The sequence below is a fragment of the Nannobrachium achirus genome (genome assembly GCF_963921795.1).
Source record: "Nannobrachium achirus genome assembly, chromosome: 11".
NCBI lineage: Eukaryota > Metazoa > Chordata > Actinopteri > Myctophiformes > Myctophidae > Nannobrachium > Nannobrachium achirus.
Genome location: NC_137820.1, coordinates 13,778,363 through 13,805,884, shown reverse-complemented (window position 1 = coordinate 13,805,884; position 27,522 = coordinate 13,778,363). Strand labels below are relative to the sequence as shown.

Genomic DNA, 27,522 nt, shown 5'->3' with positions numbered 1-27,522 from the left:
TGAGAATTGTTTATTTCAACGATTTGTGTAATCTGATCTACTTGCCTCCTAGTCTGTTCAGCACTTTGACACGTTTAAATGTGCTTTGTAAATACATTTGACCATATCATTGCACGTATTACACATGCTGTATGTGTTAGTTCCAGTCACAGCTCGGAGCAGGGACGTGCTGGGTCCCTGATTCAGCCCGGGAAAAAGATATAGAGAGAGATCTCTTCTCTATAGCGCTGCTGCTACTCAAAGATTTGCCATTTCAGATAATGAAAAAAGTGACAAGCCACAAGGGCCAATTACATGAGTTATATTTCGTCGTTGTCGGGTGGAAACCTTGTATGTCCAAAACCGTTTGTTTTGTATTTATCATTTAAAAAATGATTCAAACTAGTGAAAACAGCCGATCTACAAGCACACAACGCCTTGCACCGCGAGGCGTTGTGTGCTTGTAGATCTGCTGTTTTCAGTACTTTTGTGCGACAGCCTTGTACGATGAAGCGGGGCTTTGCTTTGCGAAAAAAAATGGAACGAAGGCCGACATTTTATTTTGGACCGGCCGGGAATGAACCGGCTGTTCGGGAGTTGGCCCGCTTTTCCCAATGTCCAGCACGCCCCTGGCTCGGAGGGAGGATTGCTCTGCAATTAGTAATTCACAAAGATTACATTGTTTTTGACGGATTTACAGAATATGAAGGATTCGAGGTCATTCGCCTGCTGGCAGTGTGCACAAGAAATATGACGCCGATCAGGCACAGATCAGAGACTCACAGACAGGATTGAATGCAATATTTCCGCCTGGCGGAGAATTTAAAAAAAGTGTCTTCCAGTATAAAGAACAGATAGCGCTGAGTGGAGTACAGTCCTCAGGTTCTGTCCATGTGGCAAATGCGGGTATTAAACAGTAAACAACATTTACACAGATGGTGCTGAAATCAGCAGCAGACCATGTAAACATCAGCCTATGAAGATCTGCTATCAACATGATAAACAACACTTATCTTCAATTGCGACAATCACTTTTTGACGAAACTCAAGATGACACGGTAATGTAAACCACATACATGTCAAGAGTTGAACTAAGCCTAATTTACACTTTGCCGTTCAACCATGTGACACTTGCCAAAAATAACTGATATACAACAACAAAAGAAGTGGGTTCTTTTGTTGAAAATCTTTTATTCTCGGCGAGCAACAGAGATGTATGACGACGTGTAAATTAGCTGCCATAGGACAACCAAACTAGCTGTCAACAATCAGCTGTCAAGTTGTAGTCGAGCTGCACTCTAAAGGCCAGACCGCAGCAATGCAACTAGTCGCAACTCCTTGCAACAAAACAGTTTTAAAGCCAGCCCACAACAATGCAACTCCTAGCAACTGCCATTGCGGATAATGGTTGCATGTAGTTGCATGTTGCACAAGGAGTTGCATTTGGTGTGGACTGTTTTTAAGACCGCAGTTTATAGTAAAAGATACATTCATCTCTCCTGAAGCGTTGTAATAAACAGCAAAATCTTTAGTGTCAATTTAAATCTAACCTGCATTTTGGTTCCATTTGTACGCTCTTCAGAGTCAGATTAACACTAAGGATTTGACTGTGTATTTACTTCCTCTCCACCCACCCCCTCACTCCCCATCAACTGTTCTGGAAGTGTTGCAGGGGACATACTTGTATTACCTTTTCACAATGCCATGTAATATACAGCAAATTGTCTGTTCAAGGCAAAACCAAGTTGCCTGGTGTACACACAGTACACTGCTGCTTCAACAGCACAGAGACCTACCAAATGAGTAGGCAACTATTTATGTACAGTATAGCCTATTCATGTAAAAGCTGCTATTAATAATGTGTTGATCGGTGCCGTTTGCCACTGTTCCCAGAATAGCCATAACCTGTAGCAACAGACATTATGCTCCTGAGAACTGAACTGAGAAAATGATGTGTGTGTGTGACTGCTTTCATGAGGTGCTCTCAGGCTCCCTCCCCTAGTAGCGAAAAAAGAGAAGAACTTCCGGGGACTCAGATTATGGAGGTGCTACTTCTTTTTCTGGCCCTGGGTCTTTTCTTCATCATTTCTTCCTCTTGGTCACTTTCAATGGCCCTCTGAAGGAGTGAAACACATGTTTAACAAATTGTAACTGGCTGACGTACGCGCGCACACACACACACACACACGCACACGCACGCACACGCACACGCACACGCACACACACGCACACTAGCATTTAGACATATTCGGACAAAGACATTCACCAAGCTCGTCCATATTTTGTACTTTTCAGCATTTACGGAAATTCCCACCTTATGATTCTGATTCATGTTTTTTTTGTCCATAAATTTAGATGGTGTCAATATTTGTTTCTAAAGGCTTGTGGGTCTGTATAGTTCAGCCATCAAACTTTTTCACGTGAAAAAAAAATGATATGTATTTGGCCACTGACCCCCATCTCAAAATATTTAGTTCCAGGGACCCTCCAGAAGCGAAATTTGAGTTACAGATGTTCGCTTAAAATATACATATATCAAAGATTTGCATACATTTTCACGACTTTTCAAAAATAGCAGATCTACAAGCTCACAGCGCGGCACTCGGTGCCGCGCTGTGAGCTTGTATATCTGCTATTTTTCAATAGCTAAAGTATAAAATAATGAAGGCCCCTCCACCGTGGGCCCTAGTAACTCAGTCCCACTTTTCTTCCCCTTGTGACGTCCCTGCCCCCTTACCTCCTCTTGGTCAGGGTGTTTGGTACCGCCTTTCTTCATCAGCCGTGTTAAATGGTTGCAAAGGGACACAATTCTGAAGGACATCTGTCAAAGGATGAGGGAGAGAATTTACTCTTTGAACTAGGGATTGGACGATACCAAAATGTCACATCACGGTTATTGTGGCAAAATAAATCGCGATTTACGATATTATCGCGATAATGAAAACCCATTATCCTGGGGCGGAACATTTGCCAAAAAATAGCAGATCCACAAGCTCACAACGCGTCACGTGTCGACGCGTTGTGTGCTTGTAGATTGGCTATTTTTGGCAAAGACATTTGATTGAGAGTGGAAAAAAAGACTGTATCAAGTACATATATTATAAGTACGTTTTACAAATAGAGGGTTTAAATGGTAGCGGATATGTAGCTCGGCAAATAAAAGGTGAATTGATCCCAGTGCACGACGGAGGACGATTTCACGAAAAATTAAAACTCCACGATATAATTATCATGAGTGTTTCTTCATCACGATAAACGTTAATATCGCTTATCGTCCCATCCCTACTTTGAACAGCACCCTCTATGCTCTCATCCCCTTTATGCTGAGATATTATTTTCATTTGTTGTGTAAAAAATCAAACCTCGGTTCGAAGTGAAGCGGTGAACTTTTATTCTATGTGTTCTAGAGCTTCAGAATTCAGAATTCTGAATGAATGAATGATTTTATCTGGAGGGCCGAATTGTCATGTGAAGCTTGACCAATCCTCAAAGTATTGGACATTTTTAATCATCCAATCATCAGACCGGGACGGACACTACACACATATTCTGGACGTACGGGACAGATAAAACCTGTTCATTCTGGACTGAAATTACCATATATGGACGTGGGGGACACACATGGGACACACATTTACGGACAGATAAAAACTATTCATTCTGGACTGAAATGACCATATATGGACGTGGGGGACACACATTTACAGACAGATAAAACCTGTTCATTCTGGACTGAAATGACCATATATGGATGTGGGGGACACACATTGGACACACAAAGCCACTCCTTGGAAGCGGCTTTCACCGCTTCAAAAATGTACCAGTGTTTTTTGAAAAACACTTCAAAATAGAGTAGTGGTATTATAGCATTTCTAAGCATTTTACCTTCCATCTGCGTCGTGCGTACTGTCTTTTGAAGTTATCGAGGTTGACCACTGACAGCCTCTTCACCATGGCCTGTCTAGAATTCAAGGGCTGAAGAGACAGAATGAGCAGTAAAACAAACTGCATCTTATATCAGTGTCATATGTATATCGTCGTTGTCGGGTGGAAACCTTGTACGTCCAAAACCGTTCGTTTTGTATTTATCATTTTAAAAATGATTTAAACTAGTGAAAACAGCCGATCTACAAGCACACAACGCCTCGCACCGCGAGGCGTTGTGTGCTTGTAGATCTGCTGTTTTCACTACTTTTGTGTGACAGCCTTGTATGATACAGCAGGGCTTTACTTTGCAAAAGAACGGACACATTTGAAACTTGGAGATACAAGGTTTCTGCCCGACAACGACGATATGTTAGGTTACAGATGGGTTGAGATGGTTACTGGAAATTCAAAAATGTGGGGACTGGATACATAGATGAACAAGAAGCATTTATTGTTGTGCTTCGAAAATAAATAAACACAAAATGCAGTCAAAGTGTCTGTGGGGACAAGAAATCTAAGTGCTAAAACACACCACCCATCAAAAGGTGAAAAATATTATATACATAGGATACATTGATTGATTGTATCAACTCATACAGGAAAGAAGTTACTTCACAATATACAAAAAAGAAAGAAAGACAACATATTGTGTATATATTTTGGACACACCTATATGTAAAAATAAAAATAAAGAAATTCAAGTGTCCAAAATATATTTTAGAAAACAGTTTTTGACCTATTTGTTTTACGACCCTCAGGTTGCAATTTACTATGAAAAGCTCCACCGGCTGTCTGTCCGTCTGTCCGTCACGTCACACTTTTGGCCATACTCTTATCTCCGCCACCGTTGGCCCTATCGATGCCAAACTTTGCACACACACTCCTTGGATGGCAAATCACAACCTCCGCCCTGATTTTTCACACGGCCCACTTCTAGCGCCACCATCAGGCCGATCTTTGCAAAACGCATTTTTGGACACTGTTCCTACAGATTTTGGCCTAAAATCACGCCAAGCAGTATACAGTTTCTCTGAAGTCATGTCATCAACATGGATCTGTCCCATTTCCCATATTCCCTCCTGATTGGCTACGATCGCCTTCTAAAGTTTGTGTATGCGACGTGACGGTCTCTTACCTCCCGATTAGGGAGTCTTACTGGTATACAAAACAAATACAGTATACACAGTATGTGAAATAAAGACCTACAAATGTTTTTGCTGTATGGGAAAATCATCCCATCAACCAAACCAAAATGATGGCACAATTACACTCAGTCTGAGTGCATCATACAATGTTCTGCCTGTCTTCAACAAATAAATACATTCTCAAATAAAAGTGCCTTTTCAGCGTTTGGTTTATAAGGTGTTTATGAAGACTAAAGTGAAGAAAACAATCAGCTGTGAGTAATCGTGCAACTTCTCAAATGTCAACATAAACACCCTCCAGAAAAGTTCCATGTCAAATCATTTGACATGGATCTTTATAAAGAACACATATTTCATGAAATACTGTAAATCAAAATGGTTCCTTACAAGATTATTATAGTTTTGTATTTTTCCATGGTTTTTATTTTGTTTTCCAATTTTGTTTTCAGTTCAGTTTAGTTTCAGTTTAATTCTCCAATGTGTTTTTTTAATTTCAGTTCTGTTTTTATAATACACACTCCCTGGATGCCAAGGCAGAGCCTCTGCCCCCAATTTTTCAGATCGGAGTGTTATAGCGCCACCAGGCGGTGGCGCTATAAGGGTGAGATTTTGTCCAAACATCAGCAAATCGGTATCTCTATAATCATGTGATCAAGATGGATCTGTCCGATATTTCATTTTCCATCCTAATTGGCCAACATTGGCTTCCAAAGTTTGCGGGATTGGTCAGTTTTGAACAAAATGCCTCAAATCATGAACGTAGTGTGATTTCTGTGACATTTTGCATGCACATTCCCACATTAACAACAAATGCCACCTTTTTCACATTAGCGCCACCAGCAGATTGATTTTTGCTAAACACATTTTTGGAACAAAATGCCTCAAATCATGAATGCAGTGTTCGATTGCCGTGAAAGGCCTAAGAAGACATGGCACCCTTTTCACATTGGCCTATTATAGCCCCACCAGGAGGCCACAATAACCTACCTGACCTGGCAGAAGACCTGTGCTTTTTCTAGTTTTATTAGTTTCTGTATTAGTTTTAGTTAATGGTAATAAACTTGATTCCTTGAACTTTTCAGAAACCATACTGTGTACATGATGCAATCGATTCTTTTTCACTTCCATACAGAACCTTGTTTGGTAAGAGTGCACAGAACACAAAAAGAAAATGGAAGAACATTTCCTTTTTGCCTGATTTATATTTAGTTGCACACCTGTGTTTCACAATAGGCAATCTATAAGCTCAAAATACTTATAGAGCTTATAGACCTTGTGTCACCAAGTATAAATCAGGTTGTAATAAGAGCTGTTGTACTGAATAATGAGTGGATTGTTTTTCCCAAACTGATAACGTAATATCCTATCACACCACTTATAAATGGATATAAAACACCCAAAGGAAAAATATAGTGGCATAAAGTGTAAAGAAATGATTGGGTGTTCTAAATTCGAACTTAAAGTCGAATAGATCCATTATCTTCAGAGAATGTGTTTTTTTCAGAAGAACACAGAGTTGAGATTAAGTAAAGACTGTTCAGTTTCATATTACATTTGTCTCCCATTGTACTTTCAAGTTAGCCAGACTGTAATAGGCTGTTTGGCTGTTTTTCGAGGCACAGTTCCCCAACACAGGACCCGTGCATACAAGTTATTTCAGGGCCTGGTCAGTCCCTTGTTGTTGAGACTGTGGATGTGGTTGTTGTTGGTCCCCTCGGGATGCAAGGAGCTCATCACCCCCTTCATCCACTGCAGCTCGGTGTCCAGCTCCCGCCTGAGGACAACAATCTGCCGCTGCCTCCGCTGGTGCTTCCCGCTAATGCTCTCCAGACCGCTGTCCACAGCACTCAGGTCTTCCTGCAGCAGCCTCCGCGTGGCCTCCAACTTGCGAAACTCGTAGTGCGCCTGAGACAACCGCTTCCTCACGCCCTCGCTCTCCGCCTTGTACCGGGCCTCCTTCTCGTTGTATACGGAGAGCAGTGCCTCGATGTCACCCTGGAGAGCGCGGCGGGCGCGGGCCACGTCGGTCAGCCCCGTCTCAGTCAGGCCGATCACCTCCACCACACGAGCAAAGCCCTCAAAGACGCCGGCGTCAAAGCTGTCGGTGCACTGAATGTGTTGCTGGACGGCATGCTGGATTGGGTGGTGAAGTCCCTCAGGTGTTTCGTCGTGATCCGCTGTGGCTCCGTGAACTTGTTTGCCTCGGGGGCAGAGGTGTCCTCCTCCACGTCCCAAAGGTGCTTCAGGGGTGGAGGGACACTGAGTGAGACAGATTCTCATTGATGCATCTTTGAAACCACGGCAAACATCCCCGGCAGACACGGCCCACTGTTGGATTAGTGCGTGAATCTAGTCTCACACGGAGGCTGAGTGTGTCGCATTCCTCGTCGCCATGCTCCTATTCATCCAAGCGGGATGGGGACTTCCACAGCAAAAACAGCACTTGCATGCACGTCAGAGGTCAGTAGTGGAACGCAACTTCCCAGACATCGCAGGATGTTACAGGTTAAAACCATGCAATTCACACGTAACTGTGAGTCGGAGCGTCGGTCTTTGATCAGTTCAAGTTAACCTCAACCACAATGACAGTTTCAGAGCACACCGGCCCAAGAGAGACCAAGATCAAGATAGCCTGTGCTGTGTGTTTAGACAGGTGAAAGATGAGAGAATGCTCTCAGAGGAGGGGCTTGTGTGTGGGGGCGGCTGCTATGGGACTGTGGTGTCTTTTTTCAACAGACCAAACACTGTAGCCGGGGTTTGAACTCTGGCATTTGGAGCCTGTAGCTCTGTAAATACTCTATTCAAATTTCTTTTAGGATTTACAGACGGATTTGCGACCCTCCTAACCAACAAACCTGCCGCTGTGCTATTATTATATTACTTTGTAGGTTTATGTTATATGTTCACTGGTCACAAGTTTGGTGCAGAAAAGAAATACATATCCTATTTGTAGCTGCCAGTTGTTAGCCTGTAGTAAGTGATGTTAACAGTAATGTGATGTTCAGTATGTTAATATTGAATCTCGGTAGTAGATGACACAAAGACATGCCATTATACAGCAAAACAACAGGTACATACCTTTATCCAAGGGTGATTCATGGCATCATCTATGGTCATCCGCTTTCTAAAAAACATATAAAATATTAAAATATGAATCAAGACAGACATTCTGATGCTCTTGGGAATATTACCCTATTGGGAATATGTACAGAAAAACACAACTTTCACAGGAATATTATGTTTCCCTGTTTTATTTTTCAGTGAAACCAACAAAGTGATACAATACAGGATCGTGTCATTTACACATATCCTGCATATGAAAGCAGATTCTGTTAAAATCCTAAATTACACTCTGTGAAGATCTTTGCCAATAAAGTGTTCAGAAAAAAAAAAACATCCTACACTGTAGTGAGCCAGCGTTTCATTCACATTTGTAAAAGGACAGGACCTTTAAATCCAACTCTCTATTGAGTTTTAAGTTGTATAGTATTAGCATTAGTTGTTGGTGTCAATCTACAAGCTGATTCATAAGATCACAACACGTCACAGCATGACACGTTGTCCACAAAACCCAGACTGTTAATTAAACAAAAAAAACAAAAAAAACTATACACTTGTACTGAAGGACGTGCTGGCCATTGGGAAAAGCGGGACAACTCCCGAATGGCCGGTTCATTCCCGGCCGGTCCAGGCTGGCCATTAGGAAAAAAATAAAAATAAAATGTCGGCCTTCGTTCCATTTTGGCGGCCAACAAAGTAAATCATCAATGTCGGGCAGAAACCTTGTATCTCCAAATTTCAAATGTATACATTGTTTCGCAAAGTAAAGCCCTGCTTCATCACACAAGGCCGTCTCACAAAAGTAGTGAAAACAGCAGATCTACAAGCACACAACGCCTCGCAGTGCGAGGCGTTGTGTGCTTGTAGATCGGCTGTTTTCACCTCAGTATGTACAGTATAACAGCCAGAAGAGTATCCCTAACCTCACCTTGTGTCTTTCTCCAGAAGCTGTCTAATGAAACTTTTGGCCAGCTCGCTTGTACCGCTGAAGTACTCTTCGTCGAAGTCATAGTTCAACCCCGTAATATTTCCCATCGTCTCCTGTTTCGTTTCTCCGAGAAAAGGTGAAAAACCACTCAAACTGTGGGGACATAAAAAAAAGAAGAAACATGCACCAGACATTATGGTTTCGGTTTATACATCCCCCCCTGTTAAATCATGAATATGACAGCTCATCTTAAATTACATGCAGACATACATACAGATTATGTAATTACAGACAGTGTACATTACATGCCGACATACAATACATAGTATGTGTATTTCTCATGTGCATAGTTATATCTCCAATAAATCTCAACTTACAGTATATATGTGATGACTCCAATGCTCCTGCAAAGGTTAACACAAGGTTAATCCAAAGAAATGCATCGCAGCCTGTGGTATAGCAGGCAGAATGGTGTGACGGAATTATGGGCTCTTACCACATGTCTGCCTCCAATCCTAGTTGCTCATAGTTGACTATCTCCGGGGCTGAAAATAGACAGCCACACGTTCCCACATCACAAACAACATCGGGCCAAATAAATGACCACACAAAAAGTCCACACAGAAACATGCCTCTACACCAGGGTCTTCAACGGACAGAGTTACTACAGGGGGTCCTTCAAATCTTTGTTTGATATACACAAAGATTTCTCCTTTTTTATATTAACCACTTGAACCCTAACGTCCGTATTCTGAGAGCCAAAAATAGCAGATCTACAAGCGCACAACGCCTCACGCTGCGAGGCGTTGTGAGCTTGTAGATCTGCTATTTTCGGCAAAGAGGTTTGGTGTAGAGGGGGAAAAAGAGCAGACTAAGTACAGAGTGAAAGGTCAAGTTTATTAAGTATTGACGGTTCAAGTGGTTAAATATCTGAAAACACACATTAACATGAATCCAAAGTACACTGATGATTGTGCTGGCAAACAATGAAACTATATGGAATCTGGGGGTCCCTGCTTCACCTCTCTCTCAGCTAAGGGGTCCTTGGCCTGAAAACGTTGAAGACCCCTGCTCTACACAGAACTACAACAGTTTGAATGGAAGATGTAAAAGTCCTGCTCGAAAAAACTTACCAATAAATTCCGGCGTTCCAAACATTTCTCTGAAGTCTGTCCCGTCTTCTATTTCATGTGCCAAGCCAAAGTCTATGATTTTGATGCGTGGTACGGGGACATTCTTATCCAGCAGCATAATATTTTCAGGCTGAAACCCCCCAAAAAAGACAAAACCACATTAGTCACTTGGACTCTACCAACGATAAGATTGGATAATAGGCAACATAGAGTAATGCAGGTTACCTGTTCATCTTTTAGCGTAGGCATTGAAGGAAAACATTGTGAGTGGATTTGATGCAGCGTGAGATAAAGTGCATAAACATGAAGACTGACTGCTGGGAAGGCGGCCTCTAGTGTTTTCCCTGATTGAGTGGCACTGAGTTACTAGGGTCTAAGGTGGAGGGCCCTTAATTATTTTATACTTTAGCTATTGAGAAAAATAACAGATATAAGTCGGAAGTCCTAGGTATTCAACTCATATAAACAACCCCAGAAACATAGGTTTTTCAAAAAATAACAGATCTACAAGCTCGCTGTGAATAATTTGAGACTAGACAGGTGCCCTTTGGGCACTCGGAAACGATGCAGGGAACAAACAAAGTTGGGAACAATGCAGGAAATGCCCCACCCTGTTATGCAATACCCATTATACCCGCCCTCTGAGTACCCGTTGTAACTGTCTGTCTGTGTCCACTTTTGTGACCCCATTATGGAGTTCTCTGTATATTCTCTGTCTATCCCTACATGTATTGTATTGTAAGATAATCTCATTTATGTTTAGCATAATTGCTCCCATGACCATGTTGAAACATTTTCATTCATTTTCGAAAGAAATAGCGTAAATAGCTGATATTATACTGTATAAGTTAACAACTCATCACAATGTGACGTGTTGTGACTATCAGTTATTTACACAATTATTTATTTTTATAAAGTTATTAAATACTGTAAGTCAGTAATTTCTTTCTATTTAAGTTATGTGTTATAACTGCCCTGTGCAACTTTTACGAAGCCTAAAACAGAAATGTATTTTTGTTTATATGTTTATTTGTGTGACAATTGATCGTCAAGTAAAAGTGCAGGCAGCCCTACAACCCACCCCACAGAACCTTACTGTATCAAGCATTTTATGTTACTTTTCTATCCAATTAGAGTGGTGTTGACTAGACTTCTGGGAGTTCTCAATCAAGGATTTGCCCTGTGAGTGGCCCATAACAATTACCAAGCCAAATGGACTCTGAGTGAGTGTAGGGGGAATGCAGCGTTAGAAAAACAGGATGAAGATTATCACAGAACAGTGTGGGTGACATTGCTCTAACGGCCAAAAGATAACCTTGTGGTGTCTGTCTGGAACCAAGCCACAGAAAACAGGAAGGAAGGAAGTGTACATCAGATTGGCCAGATTGCTATTGACACTGACAGTAATGTGCATTAGAGAACTACTAGAATTATTGGGGCACCAATGGCCTAGTAATTAAGGCGAATACTAAATATAGGCTCTAATGCTGACAGCGAGTTGTGAGTTCGATTCCCAATCCTGAAGACCTTTGCTGCGTGTCACTCCCTCTGTATCAACAGTTCCTCTCAATCATTACTGTACTATCCACATAGAAAGGGGTTCAAATCACTATGCACGAGCCATGCACCAACAATATAGCCATAAGACTGACAGTGAGCTAGGGGTGGGCGATATGGAAAAATACAATATCACGATATTTTCCCAAGCTGTATCACGATACACGATTTTATCACGATTCTTTTTCACATTGGTTTTTATGATTATTTTTCAAGTTACTTGACAAAAACTAGACTCTCTGGGTTCCTTTTGGGAGGTCTAATTTGAACTTTACAAGTATGTAACTCTGACAGTATACAAATGAAACCAAATGGACCCTTACGGGTCCATTTGGTTTCATTTGTATACTGTCAGAGTTAAGGGGAGACCTTGACATTTTAAAGTTTGAGAGCTACTGATTTAGACCAAAATGCAGGTTTAAATTGAATTCTGCAATGAATCTCTGTATGAATTCTGCAATGACTCTCTGTATTAACGATTCAACAGGATTTCTTACAAGGCTCCCTCAATTGTATCACGATATATACGATATCTCTGAAAAGGCGTATCGTGGAGACATTGTATCGTCTCAACGATAATTATCACCATATCACCCACCCCTACAATGAGCTCCTCTTCCCCAACAGAGGCCACGAGATCGGGTGACGTACTGCACACAGGCGAGTGTTTAACTTTCAATCTTACCTTGAGATCAAAGTGTGCTATCTTTTTGGAGTGGAGGTACTGGACTCCATCGAGGATCTGTTTAATAAACTGAGTGGCTTCCTCTTCACTCAGAGACTCCTTCTGAGCCAAGAACTCAAACAGCTCTCCTCCAGACACCCTGTAACACACATGCACACACAAGCCTTTCAGAGTACCATTCACTAATGCAGCATGAATACTAGGGGTGTAACGATGCATTTGAACAACGATTCGATACGCATCACGATTCATGGTTGATGATACGATATATGGACGATATTGGTTCATTCATGGCGATACGATACGATTCGATGATTTAAAATTTATATAGTAACTATTTAGCAAAGACATTAAATCTGTGTGAAACGTGTCAATAGAGCAGTGTTTTAAGGGAAAAATCTATTATTATGGATATAAATAAGTAAACACTGTGATTCTTTAGCAAATACATGGACATTATATTATAACACATGGACAAACCCGCACCTTGACATGAACAGAGGGATTACACACATTTATCGATAGACCAAGAGTGGCGATATGGAATGGAAAAATAATTGACCCCTCTTTTCATTTTCCCTCTTAAAATTGCTAAATACAAGGCACAAATAGTTTCCATACAATCGATTATTTGCATTGCAAAACGATTCGATACAGATTATTTGCATTGTAAAACGATACGATATGATACACAGAGCCAAACAGTACGATATTTGCTTTTGCATATCGATATAGTAGATCATTGCAAATTAAAAACTATTTTTCAATTCGTTACTATATCGTTACACCCCTAATGAATATCCTTACGTCCGATTCACACTTTGCCACCGATGCGACACAAATTAGGCATTATGATTATGTGATATATTCTGGGTGTGGGGGTGCAATGGCCGTGGCTCCCTTGAGTAACATCGTTTATGGTTTACCACACATCAGCAACAGGAGAATTTATAAAGAAGTTGAACAAGAAATCCTTTGGCAATCAGATAGCTGATGCGCATCACTTCTCCCCCTAGATATTATCATAAGCATGTTCTTTCAACAGCGGAAGACACAGAGCCATTGATGAGCCAGTAGTTTGAACAAAGTGCGCTTTATGTGAGTCTATCTGTAGCACGGTGCAAGAGCAACAGCCACGTAATGTAACAGAACCCAGTCTGTCGGGCTACCATTCACCCCTCCTTTAATTGGATTGAGCTTTCAATTAGTCTTAATTGGGGCCTCTCTGTGTTCCCATCACCCGTGGAAGCGCGCCGGTACCCTCGGAGGCCTCTCCTCAGCCCAGCCATTATTGATTCAGTGAAGTGACATTTACGTCTGTTTGACCAGCAAGACCCTGACTGACAGAGGCTTGCATCAAACACAAGTCTGACAAGCAATGACCTATATAGCCTTAGGCTGGACTCACACATATGCGTGAAACATCTTCTCCGTATCGTCTGAGAATGGCCACTGGGAACGCCGTACTAATGCATTGTCAATGGAAGGTTGTTTGGTTTTAGTCGTTGGTTTTAGTCGATCTACAAGCACACAACGCCTCGCGGTGCGAGGCGTTGTGTGCTTGTAGATCTGCTGTTTTCACTACTTTTGTGCGACAGCCTTCTATGATGAAGCAGTGCTTTACTTTTCTGCCCGACAGTGACGATATATTGATCTAAACGCGGTTGCATGGCTAGTGAATACACCGTTACTTTGTATGGAGTGTGTTGATACAATAGAACAAACAAAACTGCGGTGGCTGTATTTGGTCTCCCTGTTCTTCTAATCAAACACTTAGATCCTGTGGTATGGTAGGACCACTACTAGTTGACAAGTGGTATTGCCTGAAGATCAAAAGTCCATTTTATTATAGCTCAGTGGTAAAAATGTCAGCACTTGAACGGGGCCTCAGGTAGATCATGAAAATTACACAGAGTACAGCTTTAATGTTAGCACTTGCTTTATGGCTTTGGTATTATGCCAACATGGCGTTGTCAACGTGGGGTCCGGGGTCCCCAAGGCATCCAGAGGGTCACCTTCTAAATGATTGATAGTAACAGTAGGAACAAAATGGACCCTTAATCACAGGGTCTCCGCACAGAAAAAACTGACAATATTGTCCGAATGTGGACAAATTCGGACCTGGTGTGCATGAGGTCACAGAGACACCATGTGAGACACCATTTATTGTCAGTTGTTTCTGCGCAGAAAATTGGACCCTGTAGGCTACACTGTACACACCTGTAACTCACTGTATCCACGATGTTAAAATAACAATGTGGGGGCGCCCGCTGGCCTGGTGGTCAAGGCGCATACCACATACTAGGCTATGATGCCTGCTGGCGTCGCCGGTTCGATTCCCAATCCGGACGACCTTTGCCACATGTCATTCCCCATCTCTCTCCCCATTTCCTGTCAGTCTACTATCCTATCGAATAAAGGCATAAAAAGCCCAAAAACTAATCTTAAAAAAATAAAATAAATAACAATGTGGATACAGTGTAGATTGGGGTACCAGAGATAAAGATTTTATCAAATGGGGGTCCGTGGCCTAATCATAAGAAACCGGGCATCCATGAAACCCTGATCTGACTGAAATAAGCAGGTAGAACATGCATATAATAGTTAAGTGTTTGCCGGGTTTGGAGAGACTTCAAGTTCAAAACGTGCCAGTATCTAACTAACTGGACCTATTGGGTGAAGTGATGATGGAAAAGCTTGTGTGTGCGACTCACAGCTCCAGGATGAGCACCACTTCCAGACGGCTCTCGTACACGTCGTGTAGCTTCACGATGTTGGCGTGCTGGGCCTTCTGCAGGATGTCCACCTCTCGCTCGATCTCCTCCCGGCGGACGCCGCGTATGCTGGTCCGGTTCCGCCGCTTCTTGATGAACTTGGCGGCGTACGGTCGTGTCGTGGCCTTCTCCATGCACCTCTTGACGATGGCAAACTGCCCGCTGTGAGGACGGGAAAGCAAACACAACACCACCGCCGTTAGATCTCGGACCTCTTCAGTTGCAGCGTTGATTTCGTCGACTAAAACTATGACGAAAATGTTTGGCGACTGCGGTTTTTTCACTGACGAAAACGAAATAAAAACGAAATAAAAACTAAGCTGTGATGACTAAAACTAAGACTAAATATATTGACAATTTCGTCAACAAAATGAAAACTAGACTAAAATGTAAGGGAGGGACTAGTGGAGAACAGAGTCATTTTATGTTTGGTTGCTCTCAGGTGTTGCGTGCTGAAAATAGCAGACCTACAAGCTCACAATGCGGTGCGGCGCGACACGTTGTGAGCTTGTAGATCTGCTATTTTCAGCACACAACCAAGTGTAAAATCAGTCATTATGATGCCATCAAGGCCTGCCAAAATACATTTCGTTTGACTAAATCAACTGTAGATTTAGTCGCCTAAAATCTTATGATATTTAGTTGACTAAAATTAGACTAAAACTAATACTTTTCAGGTGACTAAATTATGACTAAAACTAAATGACACTTTATTCAAAAGACTATGACTAAAACTAAATCAACATTTTCTGTCAAAAACAACACTGTTCAGTTGCTTCATTTATACTCCGCTGTAGGACGAAGTATAGAACAGTGAGGGAAGGTCTACATTCGGGGTCAGGTAGAGACAAGTAACAGAATGTCAATTAGAAATTAGATATTTTGTAGAAGAAGCAGCCTATTGCTACTCATACAATGAATCATAAAAACAGCACGGGTAAATGATATTGAGACAATTTCTTTCTCAAGTACTTGGTTGCAACATGCTATTCACTTAAAAGTTCATCTTTATGGTAATGATGATATTCAATGTTGTCATCACCGTCTGAGGAAGAGCCACTTACTAGTCTCAAAACTTCACACCTATATGGTGAAAACATTTAAAAATGTGGAGCATGATCCATTGTGCTGCACTTTAGGCAGCGGATGTGCATGACTTTTCGCTTGTTTTAAGGATATTGTGTATACTTGTTGAATGAAGTCTTCCAGGGGTCTGTGCTACTGTAGGTTCCCTCTTTTTTCCTTCTACAGTCTACACCAAATCTCTTCGCCAAAAATAGACAATCTACGAGCTCGCAATGTGCCACGTTGTGAGCTTGTAGATCTGATATCCAGCCCCCAGAATAGGGAGGCTACTCTAGGGTTCATGTCGTTAATGATGACTGTAACTGTAGCAATATGCGGGAGGTCTGTTTTCCAGTTCATTTAGTCTTTCACAACTACTTGGCAGTAGAACAACTTGGCCCCAATCTCAACTCTTTTGTCTGAGTATAACATGGAAAAAGAAGCTGACTAAGTCCCAGAGTACTCTTTACGGCTATACATTGATTCATTTGTCAAAATGTGAGGGAAAGAAGACAATGAGGAGATCTTCTCCATATAGTGACTATTTGTGTGTGAGAAATCAAATAGGAAGGTTCATAATATCCTGTCTCCGAGCCAGACAGAGAACAATCGCACAGAGAGGCGGTGAATAGAACTGCCATTCTCCCACTCCAGCAAATTTCCTGCCAAATGCCTGAGACATCCTTCGAGAGGTCACTCCTCCGAAAAATCCCAAAACTCCCAAATATTCCACAACAGAGGTGTGGCTTACAGTTCCTTTCACTTGGCCATTGTTTTCATTGCAATAACGTGTTCCATATGAATGTAGGGGTGTATACATTACAGTATGACATACAAAATAACCTGACACATTCATTGATAGTTCTAACCCAGTGGTTCTCAAACCATTTCATGTCAAGGACCCCCAAATTGACACTTATTACCCCGCAGACCCCCATTTGAAAAGATTTTTACAGCGATAGCAGTGATTCTGAACCATTTTAATTTCAAGGACCCCCCAGTTTGACATTCATTAGGCTGCACGGACCCCCATTTAATGGCATTTCTATCTCTGGTACCCCAATTTTTAATGTCATTTCTATCTCTGGTACCCCAATTTACATTGTAAAATCAATGTTAATTTAACCCCTAACAGGTCCATTCGGTTCCATTTGTACATCTCTCTGAGTTACAGACCTGCAAGGGTACATTTGGTTCCTGACTATCACTTAGGTGGGGACCCCCTGGAACTCCCTCAAGGACCTCTGGGGGTCCCCGGACCCCACTTTGAGAACCAATGTTCTAGCCCGTGTTTATACTGTAGCAGTGAGTAAAAACTATAGGAGCAGGAGTGGAGAGGAACATTCCAACAGTCACTCTTGCTGATGATTGTGAGCTGTTCATGTATCATCGTCTTGGCTGCTGTATTGTACTTGTCACCATGTTGTCTGCTGCCCTTGTACTGGCACCTTGCCAGGGTTCTTCACTTGAACCCTATAGCGTCCCTATTCTGGGGGCTAGACATTCACGGAACATAGCAGATCTACAAGCTCTACATTGTTTGTCGGTCGGAAGAACCAGCTTTTTTCAGCAAAGATGTTTAGTGTAGAGGGAAAACAGCAGGGGGGCCTAGAGCAGTGGTTCCCAAACCTTTTTAGCTCAAGACCCCAAATAGAAATTAGATGTTTGCCCAGGACCCAAACTAGTGAAAATAGCAGATCTACAAGCTCACAACGCAACTTCTTAATTTTCGTAACCCATAAAAATGTGTCCGTGACTAACAAATGGGTCCCGGACCACTGTTTGGGAACCAGTGGCCTAGAGCCCTGGTGGGACTTCGGTCAACTAAGTATACAGCTGTATACTGTATGGCCAACAGTATATACTTAGTTGACAGAGTCAGGGTTTAAGCGGTTAACAGGTATTTATCACTGTAATCCATTTTACACCTGATTAAACCCTTGATCTGATTCCCCTCTCACTTACAGCCGAAAGTAGTGATCAAGTCACTGAAATAGTCCTAGGGGTGAAACAGGAAGGATGAGAAACAATTTTGTTATGCAGTTAATTACAGTATATGTGTGGTGGGTCGGAGCTTGGGCTGTGTTATCACACGAACACTTGTGACCTCATGGATGACTAAGCCTGCCACTCCTGCCTGCTTACACAACTCCTTCAAGCTGCTTCTATTCTAGTTCTCAAACATTTTCAGGTCAAGGACCCTCAAATTGATACGTTTTGGCCGGAGACCCCCATTTGAAAAGATTTGGTCTCAGGGACCCTCATAAGAGTTTTTCAAAAATAGCTGACAAGAGGCTATAGTAGTAAAATATAAGATTAAAGTTTATTTTAAACTGATTTTAATGCTATATCATTAAGAACCGGTGCTATACTGCATCCTGCCAGGCCTGCCCTCGAACTAGGCTGCTGGGGACAAAACCTCTTCCGGTACACGTCTGTGAACTCTGGTGCCAGAGTGGCATAGACATGTGTTATCAAGTTGTTTGGATGAATGGATGGATAATAACTATGGCCAGCTATTTCCTGTGTTTTGGACCCTCGTCCCCACAGAGAGGTTTCCAGGGTTGGCTGTGATAGGCCGCCCAGGCTCGGCCTGGCACTGCCGGCGCTAAGAATAGCCCTTGCTCGGGGGCTCATCCTCTACACCTGCCATCTCTCCACTGCCGGGGTGAAAGGAATGGGGCCTGCTGGGCTGGTGAAGGGAGCAGGGGCGACAGGGCGGAGAGGAGAGGTTCCCCTGATGGCTGTAATAGCGCTCCACGCGAAGATTCCACACGTGCAATGCAACCCGCTGCGTGTCCCTACAGACTCATATCCTGTAGGTATTGGAGCCATACACGCATGCAGCGTAGACTTGAGACTTGTTTTTCCATGTGGTTGCGTGCCGTGTCGCGCATAGCAGACTTTCACAGATTGTCTATTTTCGGTGCACGACACTGGCAGGAGCAGAGCGTAAATCAGCCTTTACTGTACATTTGTGGGGTACATTTAAGTTGGGACAGGTCTAGGGTGTCACCAGGTTAGGTTTCTGATGACTTTGCTTTTACAGTCACATGTATTGACCTGCTGATGCACGCATATCGGTGGAAATGTCCAAAACAGCTAGGCTTTTCAGGAAACTGAGAAAAATAATAATAATAATAAATGTGTTCCACTGCATCAAGTGTAGTTATTAGTCACAAGCCCTTGTTAATACTTTTAATTGGTTAAAAGACTTTCTACCTGGAGTCCCTATTATTGGGTATGTTATTAGATGAGAAAGGTTTCTTCAAAACATTTAAAAAATTGCAAATCTATGAGCTCACAATGGGTTGCATTCTGACAAGGTTATGAGCTTGTAGATTTAACCTACGATAAAAAACATGCCAAAATCTGCTCAAAAGCAACGATACACTAAAATAAATGAGAACATAAAATACGTATCAATATGCTGTAACAGACTGTTCTCGCTGTGGTTTCAGCCTGCTGATATTTTCAATGAGAGGTGGGTCACTGTGTTTATTCAGTGTAAGCTGACTTAAGCACGTACGTATACTTGTTTTTCAGGAACGCCCAACTTCATGCTCACAAAACTATACAACGAGAGCTACTTAAAACAACTTCAACTACAACTCCAAAGTACTTCTATTGGCACCTGCCCAGCAGGTTAGGTGTATATACAAATTGTCTTCCCCAAGGAAAGCTCCTCTGTAGTTGCCAAGGTAATCACACATAAATATTACCAGGTTTTAGCTTTGTGTGCTGATAGTGTTTATTTAACTGCATATGATGCTAATTTTCCTATAAGGACATGCACACACCTGCATACGATGCCAATATTCTAAACATCATGTACATACCTGCTAATACACACATGCTATTTGTATATACACGTATGTATACAGTAGGCCATGGGTCTTCAACGTTTTCAGTCCAAGGACCCCTTAGTCGAGAGAGAGATGAAGCAGGGACCCCCACAACCCATAGATTCCATATAGTTTCATCGTTTGATGGCACATTCATCAGTGTATTTTGGATTCATGTCAATTTGTTTTCAGATATTTAACCACTAAGCTCTTTTTCGCCTCTACACCAAACCTCTTTGATGAAAATAGACGATCTAGAAGCTCACAACGCCTCGCGCTGCGAGGCGTTGTGCGCTTGTAGATCTGCAATATTTGGCTAAAGTTCTCAGAATATGGACGCTAGGGTTCAAGAAAAAAAATATTTCACCCACTTCTTTACACCTGTAAACCTGTGATGATTCAGATTCTTTTATGACATACACAGCCTAGGCTGAAGGGGTGACAAAAGGACAGAGAGGGTGATAAACCTGCACTGACTGGTCAGCTGCCGTATCTTCCCTAGGGATGCTACAGTATGTCAGCTGCCCAATCAGGGGCAAAATAAAGCCTTATCTTCCCTTGGGATAAATAATACAGCAGCTGACCAAGTGCTGAACACGGTTGCTGTGGATGGTTTGGTAAGGTTCACAGCCCGAGGACACACTGCTATGGCATTCGCGAATAGTGATTTTTAGTATTCGAATTATTCGATCTCAAAGTATTCGAATAGTCGAATATTCGACAGGACTGGCCAAATTGGCAAATATTAAGTGAGCAAGAGGCGAATATTGTGAAAATAGACGATCTACATGCTCACAACGCCTCGCGTTGCGAGGCGTTGTGAGCATGTAGATCTGCTATTTTCACAATATTCATCTGTAGGACCGAGTCACATTAAAAAGCAGGCTCTGTCGTCGGGTCCTCTCTGCAGGGGGTGGAGGAAGTAACCAGTGTGCGCACAGCGAGGAAGCTGGATTCCATCTTGGAGAACTCCTCCCACCCCCTCCATCTAGAGATCACCAGTTACTGGAGTAAGAGAGGAAACGACCGCTTTACCTACCCAGGACGGAGATGTGAGAGATTAGGAAAATCTTTTGTACCGGCTGCCCTTAAGCTGTACAACGAGACACATAACGGACGCTTGAAAAGGTCTCCCTTCCTAACTTAGACTGACGGAACCTTTGCTGTATTGACATTGACCTCTAAGGAACTATTGCTGTATTGACTTTGACCCAAAAGGACCGTCCAGGAAGAGTGCTCATGTGCGTCTTGCGGTGACACGCTTCCTAGTTTCTTCTTTTTTCGCACTGATTTTTTTTTGACTTTGCACTATTAGTTTGTGTTGGTAGTTTCTGAGTATTTTTGCTTTGTTTAACAATGACAGTGAGATACTTGTTTGCACTAACTAGCATTGACTGCTATGGTCTTTTTTGCAAGACACTTTATGTATATATACTTATATATTATTCGCCCCCTCTATTGATGCACCTTCTCTTTATTGGTACTGTACTGCTCTTTTTTTTGTTCTCTTGTTTCTTTCCCTCTTATCTATTTTTTCTTACGTCTCTGTAACTTTGTAAATAACTGTATACTGCTGTGCTACTACTGGACAACTGAATTTCCCCCTTGGGATAATAAAGGTATCTATCTATCTAAATGTAATGCCTACAATTCCAAGTGCTTGTCAGGGTGGGGGTCCCCAGTTCAAATATGTTTATTTTGGGGGTCAAGGCTTAAAAAAGTTTGAGAACCCCTGGTATAGAGCATTAACAAATTCATCCACCAGGGACATTGACAACTCATTCTTATGACTTCCTATCTAGCCAAGCTTTATAAACTATAGATATTTTAAAGAGAAAAAAATGGCGAATATTCGACTACGGTGAACAACGTTGAATAGTGACTTTGATATTCGAATATTTGAATATTTGAATATTTGGTGAATGCCCTACACACTGCTGGAGTTTATCTGGGCACAAAGTAGGAGCAGAAGCAACCATCAATAGGGCTGTCACGATATGGCATTTTACATGACGATTAATTGTCACTCAAATAATTGGCGATTAACGATTTAATTGTGTTTTTGTCGTTGATAATTACATTTCTGTTTGGCTTTTAGGCTTTGAAGTTGTACATGGTAGATATGACACATAACCTAAATCTACAAAGAAATTACTGACATAGTTGACAACTTACTACTTAAAAAAATACTTTGATAGTGGAAATAGCCGATCTACAAGCTCACAACGCGTCGCGATGCGACGCGTTGTGAGCTTGTAGATCTGCTATTTCCACTATTTCGGACATTTTTCAACATTCACGATTATGACGATTATGACAAAATAATTGCGATAATGTCAAATAATCACGATTAGACAATTATGTAATAATTGTGACAGCCCTAACCATCAATGGTTCACAGAGTGGCTGTGCAGCGGCAAGGTCAGCCAGGTCTGCAGCCAACTCCCTCCCCACACTGTTGGGAAATTCCAGTGTAACTTTGTTTGCCAACTCTAACCCTATCCTTGTTGACTGTAATGCTAATCCATTCATTCAATTCAGTTTATAGTAAGTGTTGATCAAATGCTATTTTCTCATTTTTGGGCACAACTGTGTATTGACGAATGATAATGAATTTCAAATCTTGAATGAGAACAAATCTCCATTTTAGTTAAGAAAACAGGCACATTTCTCCCGGATACACACTACACTATGGTACTAGATTTATACTGTAATAATAATTTAGTAGATAATCATATCAAGAATGATCTTACAATGAGTTGGAGCTATATATATATATATATATATATATATATATATATATATTGTTTTTGTTTTTATTATTAAAATATTTTTTTAAATAGCAAATATACAAGCTTGTAGAATGGCTATTTTCAAATATTCCATGTAGGGTTAGTGTTTAAAATGATTTTGATACTGTGTAGGTGCTACTGTGTAGGGGGGGGGGGGGGGGGGGGGGTTCCAAGGGGTCCCCAGACAGACCCCACTTTGAGAACCACTGTCCAAAAGCAGTAATTGACAACCTAAAACCACTCAACCCAGCCAATCACCAAACGCCTACTTAATGTTAAGACAACAAGCATGCCAATAATGTAGTGTGACTACTCTCCCATGTGATAAACTCAGGGTGGGCCTGTCCCGACAACAGAAAGAACAGAAGGCACTCAAGGCAGAGCTAGACAGAGAAACAAAGAGAGAGTACGAGAGAAAGAGAGAACAAATGGTGCTGAGCGTACATACACACCAAAATAACATGAAGGAATGTACCGTAGGCTTGCTAGTGTACACACACACACACACACACACACACACACACACACACACACACACACACACACACACACACACACACACACACACACACACACACACACACACACACACACACACACACACACACACACACACAAAAGACTGCACTGGGGGAGCGTATTGTGGCATCATATAAATGCTCATCCTATCCTCTCTATTGACAGGACGTGTCCCCTAGAGACATGCTTGAATAGGCTGACCCTCTTTAAGATGCCTATGGTAATGTGTGAGTATAATTGAGGAGGGGGTGAGTCAACTTTCAGCTGGCGTCAAGTTGCTTAGAGGGTGCTGTGATTATGTGATGGGGGCAGCAGTGCCCTGGATGAATCGTCAGAATAATACCGGTAATGTAATGAATTAATTTGCATCACAGTTTTTACATATGGTTTTACTACAGGGTTCCCACACATTTTTACCAATTAATTTCCAAAACTTTTCCAAAACTTTTCCAGAATATTTAACCCAATTTCCAGGACTATATAACGATACTTCAGCTCAATAACAGGTCGCTCACTCCTATGCGCAATGCCTAAAGACAGGTAGTGTATGCCAATGGTTCTCAACCTTTTCAGGCCGTGACCCCCGAAATAATCATGTTTTAACTGGGAACCCGGCACCCTGACGAGCACTAAGAGTTGAGGAATTTGGTATAACACGGTTCTATTGTGAAAATAGCAGATCTACATGCTCACAACGCCTCGCAACTCGGCTATTTTCACATTTTGGTGTTCCCTTTGACATACAGTGAAGTCACAATTTAAGGAATTTAAAGCCTTTTTAATACCTCAAGAAAGAAAAAATACCATTACTGCATCAAAAACATTGGCCAAATTGTAAAATAATATAAGAAAGAGGCAAACATTTTGAATATACCCACACACACCGTATATCTGGGATCTTTTGGCTATGAAAAGTGTGCCCTGGCAGAAAAAAGGTTGGGAAACACTGATATAATACATACGGTACATACAGTACTGTACAGTAGCATTAAACAGTGTGGGTAATAAATACAAAAGAAATACAAGTAGTAGGATAAAACAAAAGGATATATACATGATAACATACATAAAATGAATTTAAATACCTGTCAAGACTGAACTACATATGTATATACCAGGGGTCTTCAACGTTTTCAGGCCAAGGACCCCTTAGCTGAGAGGGACATAAAGCAGGGACCCCCACTACACACTTGTATACAATGTGTGTTGCAGATTGTCATCGATTTCATAGTTTGATTTGTAGACTTGTTGGACTTGCAGTCTAAGTTGGATTTGTGTTAAAATGTTTAACCACTAAAATTGCAGACACTTAGTAAATTTGACATTTCACTCTGTACTTAGTCTGCTCTTTTTTTTTTTACATCTACACCAAACCTATTTGCCAAAAATAGCTGACCTACAATTGTAGATCTGCTGTTTTTGGCTAAAGTTCACCTCAGAATAGGAGGGTTGAAGTTGTTCATTTAAAATAATTATCATATCACACAAGATTTTTGGTGGCCCCCCTATAATGTACACGTGTCATGCTGCGTTGTGTTTGTGTTGTGTTGTGAGCAAGCCCCCAAAACGGCTTGTACATATTGAAGCTCATGCCCTACTGGCCACAGCTGGAACTGCAGGCGGGGTGAAAAATATACATGCACGAGAAAAAGAGTGCGTCTGCTATGGGGTCCCCCACAATGCACCTGGATTCACCCACAATGCACCTGGATTCAGCTACTTCCCGCATGCTTCAAAACGCCACTGAGCACTTGCATTGAAATGAATAGCTGGGGGCTATTATATATATACTCTATGGTTGTGAGCCATGCAGAGGACAGTGGGGATGTTGGCAGTGATATGCCTGCCACAACGGGCCAGGCGTGCCGGCTGTCTTAGCTGTAAAGCACCGTCTCTCTGTGGAGTTTCCACTTTCTGAACAGCTGAAGGTTATTATCCACAGCCCCGATCGGAGGAATGCTCGGAACAGCGGCGTCCAGTATTAAAAGTCATTTCTCAACCCCGACAAACCCCTGGGACACACCGTGACCGACGCTTTCATAACACGACCAAGCCCTGTCCCTGGGCACCACCACTCTCATTTGTAATACAGAGATATCTGCACATTCTATAACCTAATTTGTAGCGAGGCTGGTGACACAATACTTGCTTGTATACGGTTACTCACACAGGCTTGTAAAAGGTAACTGACTCATTGAAGTATATTTTATTACAACAGAGGTCAGTGGTTGAACAACCATGTTATATAAGTCACAGGTGTTCAAAGTAGGGGCCGCCAGGGAGGAAATGAGAGGTGTTTTCTTTCTGTCTTAAAAGAAAAAGGCTATTTGGGGTTCTTTGGCATGGAAACGTTTGGAAACCATGATACAAATGGTTCACAATTATGCGGTGCCATGGCATTGGTCCGAAGGTTCATTAGTCCGAAGGTTCATTAGTCCGAATTTGTTAAGAATACTATGCCTAACTCTAACCCTAACCTTAACCTCAGTAACCCTAACTAAATTCGGACAAATGAACCTTCGGACTAATGAACCTTTGGACTTATGGGCAGTCCCCAATTATGCACCGTTCAAAACTATGCACCATTTGTCTTCTACCATGGATATCCTTAAAAATCAAACCTCGGTTCGAAGTGGAGCGGTGAATTTGAGCAGCTGTACCCTATGTGAGTGAGTGAGTGAGTGTAAACTGTGCCTGTGAGTGAGTGGTGAGTGTGCCTGGCCTGCACAAAACAGCGCCCCTCCTTTAACTAGTGTGTTGTGTGTGGCCACTCAAGGTATTGCCAGACTACGGACGGACGGACACAGCCAGCCAGCCAGCCACATACCCACGGATATACCTGTTCATTGGGAGCGCTTTCACCGCTCCAAAAAAAACTCTCGTCCAGACAGGATACATACTGGTTTTCCCTTTTCCCCTTTTCAAACAAAACATTTGTGGTTTGGTGGGTGGGTGTCTGTCAAGGTGCTCTGCTCTGTAGTGATAGGGTGATCCCTGTCATTAGAGGAACGCCTGGAATGCCAGGGAGTCCTTGTGGAGTTCCCTCCACACCAATCTGACCTGAATAAACACATTTCTCACCCCCCCTCCACAGCTGTCCACATCTCCACGGAGATGACATGCAAACATGGTATACCGTTTCCAGCCTAGCACAAGGCCACATTATAGAATAGATATACATTTGAGTGCCGTGGAGAAATTCTAGCGCTGTAACATAAAGACCGTTGCCACCTGTTTGCCCCGTGGCTGGTATTTCTCCTCACTTCCGACACATTTTCGAGTGTGAACTAGGGCATTCACGAATAGGGATTTTTAGTGATCGAATTATTCGACCTCAAAGTATTCGAATAGTCGAATATTCGACAGGACTGGCCAAACTGTAAAATATTAAGTAAGCAAGAGTCGAACATTGTGAAAATAGCCGATCTACATGCTCACAACGCCTCGCAACGTTGTGAGTGAGATCATGTAGATCGGCTATTTTCACAATATTTATCTGCGGAACCGAGTCACATTAAATGTAATACCTACAATTCCAAGTGCTTGTCAGGGTTCTTATGACTTTATAAGCTTTATAAACCATGAAGAAATATATACAAAAACAATACAAAAATAAAAATAAGCGAATATTCGACATTGGTGAACAACGTCGAATAGTGACTTTGATATTCGAGTATTCGAATATTTGGTGAATGCCCTAGTGTGAACTCAGTAGAGTGACATGCATTCCCACATACAGTATGAGAAAGTATCACCCCCTAAACTTCTGCAAACTTAAAACAGTTACTATTTCATTTCCCCTTTACATGCATTTTTCATAATAACTTTAAAATTGTACATTCACTGTTCCGGTGGATAAACGCAAGTCCACACCAACGCAACTCCTTGCAACATTTAACTACTTGCAACAACCTGCAACCATTATCCCCAATGTCAGTTGCAAGGCGTTGCATTGGCGTGACATGGCCTTAAAACTGTTGTTGCAGGGAGTTGTGACTAGTTGGTGCGCTCTGGCCTTACGTTTCAGTATCATATAATGCTTTTCAATATGGTCTCATTCATTACATCCATTGCTACCAGGCATATAGGGGATACTGTATTCATCTGCTTTTC

General features: G+C 42.0%; 1 protein-coding gene across 1 annotated transcript in view; it reads right to left on the bottom strand.

Annotated features, from left to right (window-relative positions):
- Positions 1-649: 649 nt before the first annotated feature.
- The window catches only part of dapk2b (death-associated protein kinase 2b), a 30,969-nt gene continuing 4,096 nt past the window's right edge, over positions 650-27,522 (bottom strand). Inside the window, exons 3-12 of the mRNA XM_080737659.1 lie at positions 15,129-15,350; positions 12,415-12,553; positions 10,173-10,302; positions 9,536-9,584; positions 9,417-9,443; positions 9,040-9,192; positions 8,130-8,175; positions 3,865-3,954; positions 2,717-2,800; positions 650-2,095 (exon numbers count right to left, since the gene is read on the bottom strand). Of these exons, the coding sequence (XP_080593785.1) occupies positions 2,012-2,095; positions 2,717-2,800; positions 3,865-3,954; positions 8,130-8,175; positions 9,040-9,192; positions 9,417-9,443; positions 9,536-9,584; positions 10,173-10,302; positions 12,415-12,553; positions 15,129-15,350 (1,024 nt within the window). The 3' untranslated portion in view covers positions 650-2,011. The remainder of the gene's footprint in view (positions 2,096-2,716; positions 2,801-3,864; positions 3,955-8,129; positions 8,176-9,039; positions 9,193-9,416; positions 9,444-9,535; positions 9,585-10,172; positions 10,303-12,414; positions 12,554-15,128; positions 15,351-27,522) is intronic.